Source organism: Phocoena phocoena, chromosome 14, assembly GCF_963924675.1.
Source record: "Phocoena phocoena chromosome 14, mPhoPho1.1, whole genome shotgun sequence".
In the NCBI taxonomy this organism is placed as follows: Eukaryota; Metazoa; Chordata; class Mammalia; order Artiodactyla; family Phocoenidae; genus Phocoena; species Phocoena phocoena.
This window is the reverse complement of record NC_089232.1, coordinates 70964868-70980724: the sequence shown is the minus strand read 5'-3', so window position 1 is coordinate 70980724 and position 15857 is coordinate 70964868. Positions and strand designations below refer to the sequence as shown.

The 15857-nt window shown below is 41.0% G+C and overlaps 1 protein-coding gene and 1 non-coding gene across 4 annotated transcripts in view; one reads left to right on the top strand and one right to left on the bottom strand.

Moving 5' to 3' along the window:
- The window catches only part of NCOA1 (nuclear receptor coactivator 1), a 200945-nt gene that overhangs the window by 168558 nt on the left and 16530 nt on the right, over positions 1-15857 (top strand). For all 3 annotated transcript variants that reach the window (XM_065891296.1, XM_065891298.1, XM_065891297.1), the window contains 3 exons: positions 2236-2337; positions 4290-4692; positions 15211-15385. In XM_065891296.1, the coding sequence (XP_065747368.1) occupies positions 2236-2337; positions 4290-4692; positions 15211-15385 (680 nt within the window). The remainder of the gene's footprint in view (positions 1-2235; positions 2338-4289; positions 4693-15210; positions 15386-15857) is intronic.
- Positions 2945-3017, bottom strand: TRNAE-UUC (transfer RNA glutamic acid (anticodon UUC)). The gene has a single exon. It is a non-coding gene; the product is annotated as a tRNA-Glu (tRNA).

Sequence of the window (15857 nt, the reverse complement as noted above, 5' to 3'; positions counted from 1 at the left end):
AAGATAAAAAGAAAATAGAACAAAGGAAAGAAAAAAGAAAAAGAACAACAAAAAGTAACATAGAAATAGAAATATAAAACAAAAATATTAAAAAAAATTTTAAAGCTAAATAAAAATAAGAACAAATAATAATAGAAAAACAGCAACAAAACAAAACATTAAAAAAATAGTAATAGTTATATTTTCCTGGGGTCTCAGCTATCAGTGTCATTGCCCCCACCGTGAGTCACAGCCAACCTTCACCTCCCCAGGAAGCCCTCCAAAGCCTCTAGGTAGGTCTCTGGTCCCTCTGTGGACAGTGTGGGGCAGCTAAGACCCTGACCTGGCCCAGCTTCCACGTGTACTAGTCCCCAAAGACCACAGCTGCTAGAGCTAGGCCAGTTTCAGTTGTGGGAACACTCATTGTCCATTCAGATATTCCATTGATGCAGGGTTTACCAAGCTGAAGGCAGGGATTTAATCTGTGGTTTGTATAGCTGCACGGAACGATTATTGTTCCTCTTCCTTAGTCGATCTGCCCCTGGGGCTTAGCTGTGGTTTTAGCCTCACCTCTGCATTTGGGCCACCCACAGGAGTCTGCCCCCCGAGGCTGCTGTGGAGCACTCGAGTCTGCCCTGGTGAGGACAGGGCATAGAGGTGGCACGACTGCCTGGGTCACGGGGGCCCTGGCAGTGACAGGGGTGTGGCAAAGCCAGTGGCTATAGGCACGAGAGATCTGGCCCCGGTGGGAGGCTTTCCTAGCACCTGGCGGCTGGTGCAAGAAGGTCAGCCCTGGTGGGGGCTTTTTTTAGCACCTGGAACGGCAGGGGCCCAGCATGTGGGGAGAGAGAGGCTGCAGTGGCAGCTCCACCCCCTGTGCATCACGCAACAGAGGTGCCTTGCTTCTATGGCAGTCTGGGTTTCCTCCACAAGCATTCCTTGTTGTGGATTTCCTCCCTCCTGTCCCCTTAGGCTATCTTCTCACAGCCAACAGCAGTCCTCCCTGCAGGTTTGCTCTCCAGTCCCCATGTTCCAGCTCTCAGCCCCCATGTGCACCGGCGGACACACGTCCCAGTCTGGGGTGTGGAGGGCTGTGGTGCGGACCATCTGTGTCGGTCTGTCCTGTCTGCCACAGACCAGCCATTTCACCCTCCTCCAACAGCCTCAGATGCTCCCCTTCTGTCCCAACTGATTTCCCCATTGGTGAGGGGGCTTCCCTGGACGCGGGAACCTCTCTTCTGCTTCAGCTCCCCGCCAAGGGCACAGATCCCGTCCCACTTCCTCTCCTCTTCTTTTTCCCTTCTTTCTTTCATCCTACCCAGTTATACAGGGATCTTTTCTGTCCTTTCCGGTGTCCAAGGTCTTCTACTAGTGTTCATCTGGTGTTCTGTGAGAATTGTTCCATGTATTCTTGATGCATTTGTGGAAGGAGATGAACTCCATGTCCTCCTACTCCTCCACCATCTTGGTGAATCTGAAATAACTAAGTATTAACATGTTTTAAAAAGCATGATAAACATGTTTGTGTGTGTATATATACGTATAAACACTGAACACAATATGGCAGAGCATTTAAAAGTAGAATACATACACATATATTTATGCATGTAGGTATATATGCATTTATACATATGTATGTACGTATATATATATGTATGTTGTGTGTACGTATTCTACTGTTTTTTAAATTAATTTATTCTTTTATTTTTGGCTGCGTTGGGTCTTCGCTGCTGTGTGCAGGCTTTCTCTAGTTACGGCGAGTGGGAGCTACTCTTTGTTGCATTGCATAGGCTTCTCATTGCAGTGGCTTCTCTTGTTGTGGAGCACAGGCTCTAGGTGCACAGACTTCAGTAGTGGCACGCGGGCTTAGTAGTTGTGGCTTGCAGGCTCTAGAGCGCAGCCTCAGTAGTTGTGGTGCACGGGTTTAGTTGCTCCGTGGCATATGGGATCTTCCTGGTCCAGGGCTCAAACCCGTGTCCCCTGCATTGGCAGGCAGATTCTTAACCACTGCGCCACTGGGGAAGTCCTGTATTCTACTTTTAAATGCTCTGCCCTGTTTAGAGTTCGGTAGGCAGAAAAGATTTGATAAATGTTAGGAATTGCCAACCTTTTGGCAAATAAACATGGGAAGTAATCTTACTAAACCTGCAATACTAGAACCTCTTAATAATCAATACAAAGTTTGTGTTACTCTAAAAGGGCCATGCTATATGTTTATATGTAGAAATATATCTCATTGTTTCCATTTTTCTCTAGTTGATCCACCAAAATCGGCAAGCTATCTTGAACCAGTTTGCAGCAAACGCTCCTGTTGGCATCAGTATGAGATCAGGCATGCAGCAGCAAATTACACCTCAGGTAACGTGAGAAAACCAGGCATTGTTAGTACTTCTCTAACCCATAACCCAAACTGTATTTCTTAAAGTGTTGACTTGAGTGTCTTTGAAATGGTCTGTGAACTGATCTTTTAATGATGTTTGTACTGTAGCTTTCTTCTAGAATGAATTTATAATCAACTTGTGATACCCCTTACTGATATTTGATGTAAAGCTGAGGGTTCTTTGTTTCGTTTTGTTGTTATTATTGTCATTGCTATTAGATATCAGGTGACTAAGTAGAAAACTCTTATTGCCGTCCTGATTAGTACCAGTAATAAGAAGCCTCGGATATGAAACTGTGTGTATGGTACCTGAAACCTGATCAAAACCCAGTCACATTGCTTAGTTATCTTAACTACCTTGCGTTCTCCACTTAGTCTGAGCATCAGCATTTTGGTTTTTATTTGTTTTAATGATCCTTGTGTAAGAACCCAGAGCCATTGGAACTAAACATAAAAAGAACGGTGTAGACTTCTAAGTGTTATCTAGTGCTTCCTCCCTATTTAACTTCTGCATGTACTTTAATATTTTTGCTTCAACCACTTTTTTTTTTTTTTGGTTGCACCACGCAGCTTGTGGGATCTTAGTTCCCTGACCAGGGATTGAACCCGGGCCCACGGCAGTGAAAGCGCCAAGTCCTAACCACTGGACCACCAGGGAGTTCCCTCAACCACTTTTTTTATGGTTTCCCAACAAATTACACAAAAATTTGGGGGATGAGTATTTTAGAGAGGATTCGAACAAAACACTTCTCCATAAAATGAACCTAGAAGGATTGGGAGCAAATACTAACCAAAAGGATAAATATTGATAGAAACTGCTGTTTAGCAGCAGATGTTGACATCTTCATGGATCCAGACTTGGGTTTCTCTGTCTTAAAAATCTCAGTGGTTAGCTCATGCAAGGGTAATTAGGTTATAAGGAAACAAGACCCCACTGTTGGAATTCACATAAAGACGAATTCTATCAGGAAGTCATTATGTCACAGTTTCTTCCAGAGTAGACTTCATCTGGTTGGCAATTTGCATTTTTATGGAGCTGTATGCTTTAATCAGCTCCTCAACCTGAACGGACATTTTCTGACGAAGGCTTTATTGACATGCCATGTTGCTTTGCAAGTTAGACCAGAAAGTGACTTCAACCTAATTTTACCACTTCTTTCATCATTCATAATATTATAGCTATTAAAACACTTACTCTTATGCCTGGAGCAGTCTTACACTGCAACAATAATATAAGATACCTGGGTTCATTTATTTCTGCTTATTATTTTGTTTCTAATTAATTATTTGCTTTTTAAGTGACGATTTGGCGTTGGATCCCGGATTTCTGATTCTTCCTTTTTTAATGGAATTTGTAGATTTTTCTAATTGTGAAGATAATGCACATTCATTATACATAATTTGGAAAATACAGAAAATTAAAATCACCTGTTATCACATTTCATTTAAGTAAAGTGGAATAAATGATCTCCAGGAGAAAAGGGAAAACTAAGTTTCACCATACTAGAAACACAGTGAATTTTTTGGAAATGAAAAAGAAAAAAGTCCCCTAATAACCTAATGCCAGATAAGATAGAAGTCATCAGGCACATTTTATTTCTCTTCTTTATGGTTTTCATGTTTCTCTTCTTTATGGTTTTCATGTTTCTCTTAATAGTTTTCATGGCCTATATTATAATGCTAATCAATATATGCTTTCTTAGACTTTTATCAGTCCTGTGTGACTTTAATCTGTAAAATGTACTTATTTTCTCTCCTGTAGCTATTACTTAAGAGGTTTTCTTCCTTTTCTGTTTTAGTTTCCCTTGTACACTGATAATTGCTACATATTCTGTTGCTCCAAGCTGCTAAGCTTAATCCTGTAAGCTGTCTAAGATAGGTGGTAATCATAATAATATTAGTAAGTGAGGATTTTTTCTCTCTTTTTTAGCCACCCCTGAATGCCCAAATGTTGGCACAGCGCCAGCGGGAGCTGTACAGTCAACAGCACCGACAGAGGCAGCTAATACAGCAGCAAAGAGCCATGCTTATGAGGCAACAGAGCTTTGGGAACAACCTCCCTCCCTCATCTGGACTGCCAGTTCAAATGGGGAACCCCCGTCTTCCTCAGGGTGCTCCGCAGCAATTCCCCTACCCACCAAACTATGGTACAAATCCAGGAACCCCACCTGCTTCTACCAGCCCGTTTTCACAACTGGCAGCAAATCCTGAGGCAACCTTGGCCAACCGCAACAGCATGGTGAACAGAGGCATGACAGGAAACATGGGAGGCCAGTTTGGCACTGGAATCAGTCCTCAGATGCAGCAGAATGTCTTCCAGTACCCAGGATCAGGTATGAGGATTACACCTTTATGTTGCTTTTATAAGTACAGTTGGCCCTCAGCATCCACGGGTTCTGTACCTGTGGATTCAACAACCCGAAATCGAAAATATCCCTCCCCCCCCAAAATAAAAAAATTCCAGAAAGTTCCTGAAAGCAAAACTTGGATTGGCTGCACTCTGGGAACTATTTACATTGTATTTACATAGCATTTACATTGTATTAGGTTTTACAAATAATCTAGAGATGATTTAGTATATGGGAGGATGTGCATAGGTTCTGTTTCTCCATTTTATATAAGGGACTTGAGCATCCATGGATTTTGGTATCCATGAGGGTCCTGGAACCAATCCCCCATGGACACCAAGGGACGACTATACCGCATACAGGCTTGGGTCTCTCTTTTCACATGTGTTTCAGTTCACTGACATTGAGGCAATTTGCTGAAGAAGAAAGATGCTGAGGGAGTTCCCTGGTGGCCTAGTGGTTAGGATTCCGGGCTTTCACTGCCCTGGCCTGGGCGGAACTGAGATCATGCAAGCCGCGGGGCGCGGGCAAAAAAAAGAAAAGACGTTGGTGTTGGAGTCAGGAGATCCAGGCTCTAGGCTCAGCTCTTGCCACTAAATGGTTGAGTGGTTTGAGGCTTCTCTCTTACATAAAGCTAAGATGATTAAATTAGAGGATCCATAAGGACCTGACACAAAAATTTTTAACATTTTGTCCGCAAAGCATATTCTTACTTTCTCTCATGGATCCCTATAAGAATCTTATGAGGGCTTCCCTGGTGGCGCAGTGGTTGAGAGCCCGCCTACCGATGCAGGAGACACGTGTTCGTGCCCCGGTCCGGGAGGATCCCACATGCCGCGGAGCGGCTGGGCCCGTGAGCCATGGCCGCTGGGCCTGCGCGTCTGGAGCCTGTGCTCCACAGCGGGAGGGGCCACAGCAGTGAGAGGCCCGTGTACCACAAAAAAAAAAAAAAAAAAAAAAAAAATCTTATGAGAGTCCATGTCAGACAATAGGTGTAAGTACATTAACTCAAAATTTGCATACAAATTTTTAAAATTATCTTGGAAATTTTTTTTGATAGATTACATAAGGATAATCAGTTTTCACAGATTATCTCAGACTTCTCATTGGTGTCACCACCCTTAGCTGCTTAGGTTGTAAGCTATTCCTCTGAAATATCAGGCAGCTTTCTGGCTTTCAAAAGCTTTGTTCTTTTTTAATCTTTCATTTGCAGTGTCTCTGTCCTACTCCCTTTGTCCTAGGTAATGATATCTTTTTAAAATTTTTCTTCTATCACTTGGAGATTCTAATAGGTAATGGCAATAAAACACATTTGATTAATCCACCAGGTTTAATTAAACTTTGATGCAAAGTTAATGGCAAATTCCTGGGAGAAAAATTGAAATAAATCCCTTCATTTTATAAATGAAAGAAAAAGTAAAATTTAAGCCTGCTTAAAAATGAATTTCAATGAGAAAGCTGCTGTTTGACCTGAATAAAATGTTGAAGTTATATAGAGATTTTTTTACATGGCAGTATGCTTATCAACTTTGACAGCCAAATCAATTTAGACTTTTCATTCTGGTGGCAACAAGTGCTGAAATCCTTTGACTATTAAATTAAGTATCTAGGGAGACATGTGTCAGAGAGTACCAGAATTCTCTAAGACGTTTTAATCAAAATTATACCACATCAGTTTCTTTGTCCTCAAGACAATGAAGTCATCTTTGGCTGGTTTATATCACTTACACTGTATGTGTGGGCAAGAAAAGTATTATAAATCCATATTTTAATTATAAGATTGTCTGAACAGGAGTGGCCTTCAAAAGAGTTGTATTTTCATGTGCCTTGTGATTTGTGTATGCAAAGATTTTGACAAGGTTCCTTCAGTGTATTCCAGCCTACAGAAGTACTTCCTCCAACATGAGAAGACTTATAGTTGTTTCCCCATTGCTCTTGCAAAATGGCACCTTAGCCAAAACAGCAAATTGATTCTTAGTAGCATTTATGATACTGATTGCAGAGCCTTAAATCACAAGATTTATGTCATTCATTGGGGAAAAAAATAACCACAAATAAGCCAAACATTAATAAATCCCCCAATAAATTCTCTTATTAAAAAAAAAAGATAAAAACGATACGTCTCAAAAAACTAAAAATACAACTACCATGTGACCCAGCAGTTCTACTACTGGGTATATATCTGAAAAAAAACGAAAACACTAATTTGAAAAGATACATGCACCCCAATGTTCATAGCAGCATTATTTGCAATAGCCAAGATATGGAAGTAACCGAAGTGTCCATTAACAGATGAATGGGTAAAGAAGCTGTGGTATATATATATATACAATGGAATACTACTCAGCCATAAAATAAATGATGATTTGCCATTTGTAACAACATGGATGGACTTGGAAGATATTTTGCTAAGAGGGAAGAAACTGATGGTTACCAGTGGGGAGAGGCAAGTTAGGGGTAAGGGATTAAGAGGCACAAACCACTATGTATAAAATAAATAAGCTACAAGGATATCTTGTGCAATACAGGGAATTTAGCCAATATTTTATAATGATTATAAATGGAATACAACCTTTAAAAATTGTGAATCCTGTGTCGTACACCTGAAACTTATATAGTATTGTACATCAACTATACTTCAATTAAAAATTATTAACTAATTAAAAAAAAACAGTACTTCTGTCAATTTTCAGTCATACTGTTTAACGCTTCATCTCTGGAAAGCCAAGAAAGGATGACTTCTATCTGCTCCTGTTTCTTGACTAAGCCTCCTGGAAAGGCAGTACTCCAAAACCCCATTTCCTATGAAGTTAACAAGATTTCCTTCAGGATTGTGGGTCTAGTCTTTAATCTCTTGCAAGCCATATAGAATACAATGATCGAGATAATGAGTGGGTAGAGCTTCCTTCTTCTCCAGACAGTACAACCAGATATGTTACTACCCATTGTAATTGCTCTATCTGGTACCCGGAGTTTTCTTCCAGTCCAACTTTTTTTTTTTTTTTTTGTGGTACGTGGGCCTCTCACCACTGTGGCCTCTCCCGTTGCGGAGCACAGGCTCCGGACGCGCAGGCCCAGCGGCCATGGCTTACGGGCCCAGCTGCTCCACGGCATGTGGGATCCTTCCGGACCGGGGCACGAACCTGCGTCCCCCGCATCGTCAGGCGGACTCTCAACCACTGCGCCACCAGGGAAGCCCCCAGTCCAACTTTTGATTGACAAAAAGTGCTTTTCACAAAATAAGATTTTTTTTTATAAAGTGAGTATCTGTACTACAAACAAATCCCAGAAGCTAGGCACAGTGGAGAGAGTAGTAGTTTTATCCAGTTGCAGTTTGAAATGAAATGGCAGAGCTTTCAGGTCTTCCATGAAAAAACAAAAACACAGGGGGAAAATTGTTTGTTTTTCTGAAGCGCATAAGAACATTTAAAGGTTCAGTAGTTTAAATTTCTTCCATTGCTCTAAGTTATAAACTTGCACTATCATGATCAGCAACCTGGTAGAAAGCTGCAAGATCAGGTTGTGTGTTGGTACAAATTCAAGTTCTGAAGAAATTCCAGCCTTTTCAAATCAAGCCTTCTCCAAGAAACAAAAAGCACCACATGTTTTTATAAATAAAGTTTTATTGGGATACATCCATGCTCATTACTTTACATACAGTCTATAGCTGGCTTCACACAGTAGAGTTAAGTAGTTCTTACAGAAATGTTATGGCCTGCAAAACTGAAAATATTTACTATCTGGCCCTTTGCAGAAAAAGTTGGCTGATCCCTGTGTTAATTAATGATAGTAAAACCAAAGGATGAATAAAGTAGCTTTGCTTTAGTCCTTTGTTTTGGCATCTTTTAACTTAAAATAGACCCAAAGTAAACGAAGGAACATGTAGGTCATAATAATGACAGCTTATGCTTTCTTTTATTTCTGAAAACAGAAAATTATTGTAGACTATCATGCCATGATGATGAGTGCACAAGAACAGAATTAGACATTTAAAATTTATTTTATACTATGGTAATATTCAAACAAAATATGAGAGAAATTTAAAAAGAAATTTTTTGTACCTTTCATGAATTCCTTGGAGCCAATCCAGAGCTCCCTCTTCTGTGAACTACAGTAAACATGCTACTCTACTCACTCCTCCTGAGTGATGTCATCTACTCCTGTGGCTTCAATGACTTCTTCATGCTTATGACTTTCTTCTCTATACCTAAACCAGATCTCTCAGCTCATGTGAGAGACATACCTGAATTTTCTACCAGCACCCAAACTTGTCCAGAGCTAGGCTCATCAACTCCATTTCCCCTTCCCTCCATGCCTCAATGTGCCAGTTTAACAAACCTCTCAAGTTCCAAGAAAGAATATATACCTTGCTCTCTTTTACTTCTAGGCTTTTGTGTTTTCTGTATCATTTGTCTAAAATGTCCTTCCCTCATCTGTCTCATTCCTGTTCCTCCCTCCCCTCAGAGATATCTCCTCTGGGAAGCCCTCCCTGACACTCCCAACCATAAGTACTCACCACTCTGTCTTTTTTTTTTTTTCTTAAAATATGATGAGTTTTTTAAAAATTTTTATTTATTTATTGGCTGTGCTGGGTCTTCGTTGCTGCACACGGGCTTTCTCTAGTTGCAGCAAGCAGGGCCTACTCTTCGTTGTGGTGCGTGGGCTTCTCATTGCTGTGGCTTCTCCTGTTGCGGAGCATGGGCTCTAGGCACGCAGGCTTCAGTAGTTGTGGCTCGCGGGCTCTAGAGTGCAGGCTTAGTAGTTGGGGCCCACGGCTTCGTTGCTCCGCAGCATGTGGGATCTTCCCAGACCAGGGATCGGACCCGTGTCCCCTGCATTGGCAGGCAGATTCTTAACCACTGCACCACCAGGGAAGCCCCACCGTCTCTTAGAGCCACGTGTTCATCAGCTGCCTTTCTTTTTTTTTGCAGTACGCGGGCCTCTCACTGTTGTGGCCTCTCCCGTTGCGGCGGAGCACAGGCTCCAGACGCACAGGCTTAGCGGCCATGGCTCATGGGCCCAGCCGCTCCGTGGCATGTGGGCTCTTCCCTGACCGGGGCACGAACTCGTGTCACCTGCATCAGCAGGCGGACTCTCAACCACTGTGCCACCAGGGAAGCCCTGCCTTTCTTTTTAAACAGCAAGTTCCTTGAGAGAGCCAAGTGTGACCTTTAAATCTTTGTTTCTCAAGTGCTTAGCACAGTGGTCTGGTGGGGAGAGTAGATGCTCAATGAATCTTTTAATGGAAAAATGAATCCTAATTCTAGTTGCTGCTGCCAGTGAAATTTATGTGGTGAAATTTATGGTCCAGCGGGGAGACTTAACATAATCAAAGATAGAACTGTAGAACTTTTAAACTAGAAGGAAGAAGACTGTCTGGTCCAAGGAATCCAAGGTCCAGTGCAGTGGCAGAACTGGGGCCAGAACTCTACCCCTCCAAATTCATTATTCACAGACTGGTTCTTTCTACTAAAACTAGGTCATCTGATAAGGAAAACATGGGCAGTTAGAATGTGAAATGAGGCCAGAAAAAAATGTCAGAAAGCATGCTGGGACTTCCCTGGTGGCACAGTAGATAGGAGTCCACCTGCCAATGCAGGGGACACGGGTTCGATCCCTGGTCCGGGAAGATCCCACATGCTGCGGAGCAACTAAACCCGTGCGCCACAACTACTGAGCCTGCACTCTAGAGCCCACAAGCCACAACTGCTGAGCCCACCAGCCACAACTACTGAGCCTGAATGCTACAACTACTGAAGCCCACGCACCTAGAGCCTGTGCTCCACAACAAGAAAAGCCACCGCAATGAGAAGCCCGCGCACCGCAACGAAGAGTAGCCCCCACTCGCTGCAACTAGAGAAAGCCCGCGTGCGGCAACGAAGATCCAACGCAGCCAAAAATAAATAAATTTATTTTTTAAAAAAAAGCATGCTGATGTACTTGAAGTCTTATTTATTAACTTTGACCCCACAGAATAATAGCCAGAATGTGATAAGTATATTCCCCCCCCACATATATATTTTTCCTGAAAGAAATTATTTTATCATAAATAAGATTAAAAATGCATTAGGAACAGATAAGTATTTTTTAAAGATCATAACCAAAATAGTTAAAAGTTAAAATGTAAAATTAATGCAAAGACAGCCAATATAAAAATGAAGATGATGGGGGGAACCCACCCTCTAGAGTCATAAATGAAAAAAATAATTTCTCCATATATTCTAAGTCAAAATTATTTACCAGAGATTAAATTACATATGGAGGAAGCAGCAAGGAGAAAAATATGTAGCTTTTTTTTTTAATATAAATTTATTTATTTTATTTTTGGCTGTGCTGGGTCTTCAGTTGCTGTGTGCCAGCTTTCTGTAGTTGCAGCGAGTGGGAGCTACTCTTCGTTGTGGTGCACGGGCTTCTCATTGTAGTGACTTCTCTTGTTGCGGAGCACAGGCTCAGTAGGCTCAGTAGTTGTGGCTTGTGGGCCCTAGAGCACAGGCTCAGTAGTTGTGGCGCACGGGCTTAGTTGCCCCGCGGCATGCGGGATCTTCCTGGGCCAGGGCTCGAACCTGTGTCCCCTGCATTGACAGGCAGATTCTTAACCGCTGCGCCACCAGGTAAGTCACTGTAGCTTTATTTATATAAATTTTACCAAGAAAACAAGTAGCTAAATGTTTAGTGAAAGAAAAAAATATAGAAAGTCTACAGGTGGCTCAACTTTCACAGAAAATTTAAAATATTTTTAAAACTGTAGCCTATAAAACACAAAACTGAATACTTTAACTACATATCTGGCTAGTTTAACCAAACAGAAAAATCATTGTATTAATAATAACAGAACACAAAATATACAGGAATCTACAGTTATGTTTACAAGGAGACATTAAGGGCATAGAGACATACTTATTATATAATGATAAGAGAAAGAAGCAAGCCACAAAGTTATGCAGTATTTCATAGAGGAAGATTTGAAGGAATTATACTAAATTATGGGTGATCACATTATGATATTCTTTTTTTCTGTACATTTATAACTTTCTTTACCTCAACAGTATTTAACTGTGAAATGTATTTAGTCAGGAAAAAAACAAAAAATACAAAGTGCTGGCATAACAGAAAACGTAAAAAGAAGCCCATTTTTACTCTTTTAAATTTTTATGGACTTCCACTTTTGGTCAAGATGGAATAACAGGGACGAGATTTATTCTTCCATTTGAAACAAACAAAAAATTGAACAATAGTTGTAGAAATTGTCCAGACTGTGATGCAGGAAGGGGGAATCCAACAGGAGCGTGTGGTTTCCTATAGTTGAGGCAATGGCACTTAAGAGTCTGGGAAAGCCAAGGCAGGTAGAGGTTTTAGGGCACAGAACCAGAGAGAAGAGAACCACACAGAGAGAGAACCATGGGGATGTATAGAGGGTCCTGCTCAGGTCTTCAGTTGAGAACCGATCAATGTGTGTGCGTACACAAACCGAGACCAGGGAAAACCACCTGAAAAGAACTGACGGAACATCTTCAGAGTTTACACAGGGCCAGTTCCTCTTCCCACCAGCCAGAATAGAAAACCTCAAAATTCACGGTGTCAAGTAGAATACTCAGAAATGTTGGTGCCTAAGTAGCAGGGCAAAATAAGCACCAGGCTAAACCCTGCTCTTGTCTCTTTAGGCACAAGACCCAAAAGAATTAAAACTGTTACCATGTAACCTATCCATGACCCAGACAAAGGTCGAAAATTTAAATTTAAAGGAATTTTTAAAATCTAGCACCTAACAAGGTAAAATTCACAAGCCCTGGAATCTGAATTTTTTTAAATTACCAGACATGCAAAGATAAAGGAAAATAAAACCAATAACAAGAAGAAAAATCAGTCATCAAAATCAACCCAGAGGGCTTCCCTGGTGGCGCAGTGGTTGAGAGTCTGCCTGCCGATGCAGGGGACACAGGTTTGTGCCCCGGTCCGGGAAGATCCTACATGCCGCGGAGCAGCTGGGCCTGTGAGCCATGGCCACTGAGCCTGCATGTCCAGAGCCTGTGCTCCGCAACAGGAGAGGCCACAACAGTGAGAGGCCCGTGTACCGCAAAAAAAAAAAAAAAACCCAGAAATTTCACAGGTGTTAGAATTAAAACAGTTAAAAATTATACATTTATTCTTTATGTTCAAGAAGCTAGAGGAAAGCTTGAACGTGTTAAATAAAAGTATGAAAGATATAAATAAAACCAAAATGAAACTTCTGGAGATAAAAACTACAGTGTCTGAGATGAAAAATACACTGGATGGGATAAGCAACAGATTAGTCATTATAAAAGAAAAAGTGAACTTGAAGATGTAACAATGGAAACTATACAAAATGAAATCAGAGAGAATACTGAAAAGGTAGTAATTTACTCCAAATTGATCTTGTAATTACACAATCCGTATCTAAATATCAACATGCTTTTGGGAGAAATTGACAAGCTTCTCCTACAATTTATATGGAAATGCAAAGGACCTAGAGTAGCCAAGACAATTTTGCAAATTAAGAATAAAGTTGGGGGACTTCCCTGGTGGCGCAGTGGTTAAGAATCCTCCTGCCAATGCAGGGGACACGGGTTCGATCCCTGGTCCGGGAAGATCCCACATGCCGCGGAGCAGCTAAGCCTGTGCACCACAACTACTGAGCCTGCGCTCTAGAGCCCGCGAGCCACAACTACTGAAGCCCGTGCACCTAGAGCCCATGGTCCGCAACAGGAGAAGCCCATGCACCGCAACAAAGAGTAGTCCCCACTCTCCACAACTAGAGAAAGCCTGAGCACAGTTACGCAGACCCAACACAGCCAAAAATAAAAATAAATAAATAAATTTATATTAAAAAAAAAGAATAAAGTTGGTTGACTACCAGTTTCAAAAATTATCATAAAGTTACAACAATCAAGACAGTATAGTATTAGTACAAGTATAGACATACGTATCACTGCAACAGAATAAAAAGTCCAGATATAAACCCTTACTTTTATGGTCAGTTGATTTTCAACACAGTTATATCAATGGTTACTAATAAGCACTATCCTGAATAAAAAGGAACAAACTCCTGATAAATGCTACTTCAGCGTAATGTTTCACTCACCATTATGCTGAGAGAAAGGCACCAGACACAAAAGACCTCACACGATTACATTTATATGAAGTTTCCAATAAAAGGCAAATCTGTGGGGACAGAAAGCAGATCAATGGTTGCCTGAAGCTAGAGGTGGGAGTGGGAATTGACTGCAAACAAACACAACGGAATTTGAGATACGATGAAAATGTCTAAACTGGATTGTGGTGCTGGTTGCACAACTCTATAAATTTACTAAAAATCATTGAATTGTGCAGTTCAGTGGGTGAATTTGATGCTATATAGAGTACATATCAGTAAAGCTTAAAAAAAGAGGCGGGGAAGGGAAGCAGTGCCCATAAAGACAACTGAGGAGGAGCAGCCGACAATACTTTCATTTCATGCGTGGGTTTTTCTTACCTTTTTCCCTCTTCACCTTATTTTTTTAAGCTTTTTAAAATTATTTTTATTGATGCATACTTGACATAACATTATATTAGTTTCAGGTGTATAACATGATGATTCGATATTTTGTATATATTATAAAACGATCACCACAGTAAGTCCGATTACCATCTACTACTGTACATAGTTACAATTTTTTTTTTCTCATGATGAGAACTTTCAAGATCCGCTCTCCTAGCTACTTTCAAATATGTAGTACGGTATTATTAACTATAGTCACTGTGCTATACATTACATCCCCGTGACTTATTCTTTTCTTCCCATTCTACTGAGATATAAGTGACATACAGCACTGTATGAGTTTAAGGTATACAGCATAATGATTTGACTTACTTCATACATCATGAAATGTTTATCACAAGTTTAGTGAACATCTGTCATCATGTATCCTTTTCAACTTATTTTTATTACACAAGCAATCTGTCATGTGTGCTCATATTTTTTTTTACACTTAAAAATTCATGTAGTCAGGGCTTCCCTGGTGGCGCAGTGGTTGAGAGTCCGCCTGCCGATGCAGGGGACACGGGACCGTGCCCCGGTCCGGGAAGATCCCACATGCCACGGAGCGGCTGGGCCCATGAGCCGTGGCCGCTGAGCCTGCGCGTCTAGAGCCTGTGCTCCACAACAGGAGTGGCCACAGCAGTGAGAGGCCCATGTACCACAAAAAAAAAAAAAAAAAATTCACGTAGTCAGAAAAGAACAGAAAAGAAAATCATACATAATCATGGTACCCAAATCAATATCTTAGTGAATGGAAACGTTCTTCCAAATCTCTTTTATATGTTTATTTATCTGTCTGTTTATACTGAAATTTCCTGTTTTGTTTTTAAGGAACTGAAATTTTTCCTATTCTGTTGAATAGGCTGTTTCTAACTATATTATGACAGATCCTTCTGGGTTTTTTTTTCTTTTATGGGGTTAATAAATATATAGTATATTCACGTAAATTAATTTGTGTCGATTTGTAGGAATGGTTCCCCAAGGTGAGGCCAACTTTTCTCCATCTCTAAGCCCTGGGAGCTCCATGGTGCCGATGCCAATCCCTCCTCCTCAGAGCTCTCTGCTCCAGCAGACTCCGCCCACTTCTGGCTACCAGTCACCAGACATGAAGGCCTGGCAGCAAGGAGCAATGGGAAACAACAAGTAAGGGGGCATTTTTATATATGAGCATCCCTGATACTCTGCAGCACATGAGAACAAATATGCCTTCACAATCCAAATAGAAGATTATTAGCTACTATCCATTTGCAAATTCAAGGAACTGAATTTTATGTTATCAGCAAATAGCGATTTTTAAGTCCTTTAAGTTTCAAGTCAATTTTAAGGCAAATTTGTGTGTTTAGAGTATAGAAAAGTACTGTAAACCTTTTCATCCCACTCCCAGCACACCTGAGGAATATGATCGACTCCTATGAGTAACAGAGCTTCGCTGGGACAGATATAGGAATGAGTACTTTTTAAAAAATCATTCTTTATAAAAACACTTAAAAATCTTAAAAATCTAAAGCAAGAATGGCAAAATGTTAGAATTCAATAGAGCTGAATAGTGGGCACACGGTTTCACTCTTCTCAGTATGTTTGAAGGATTTCATAGCAACAGCAAAGGTTTTTAAGT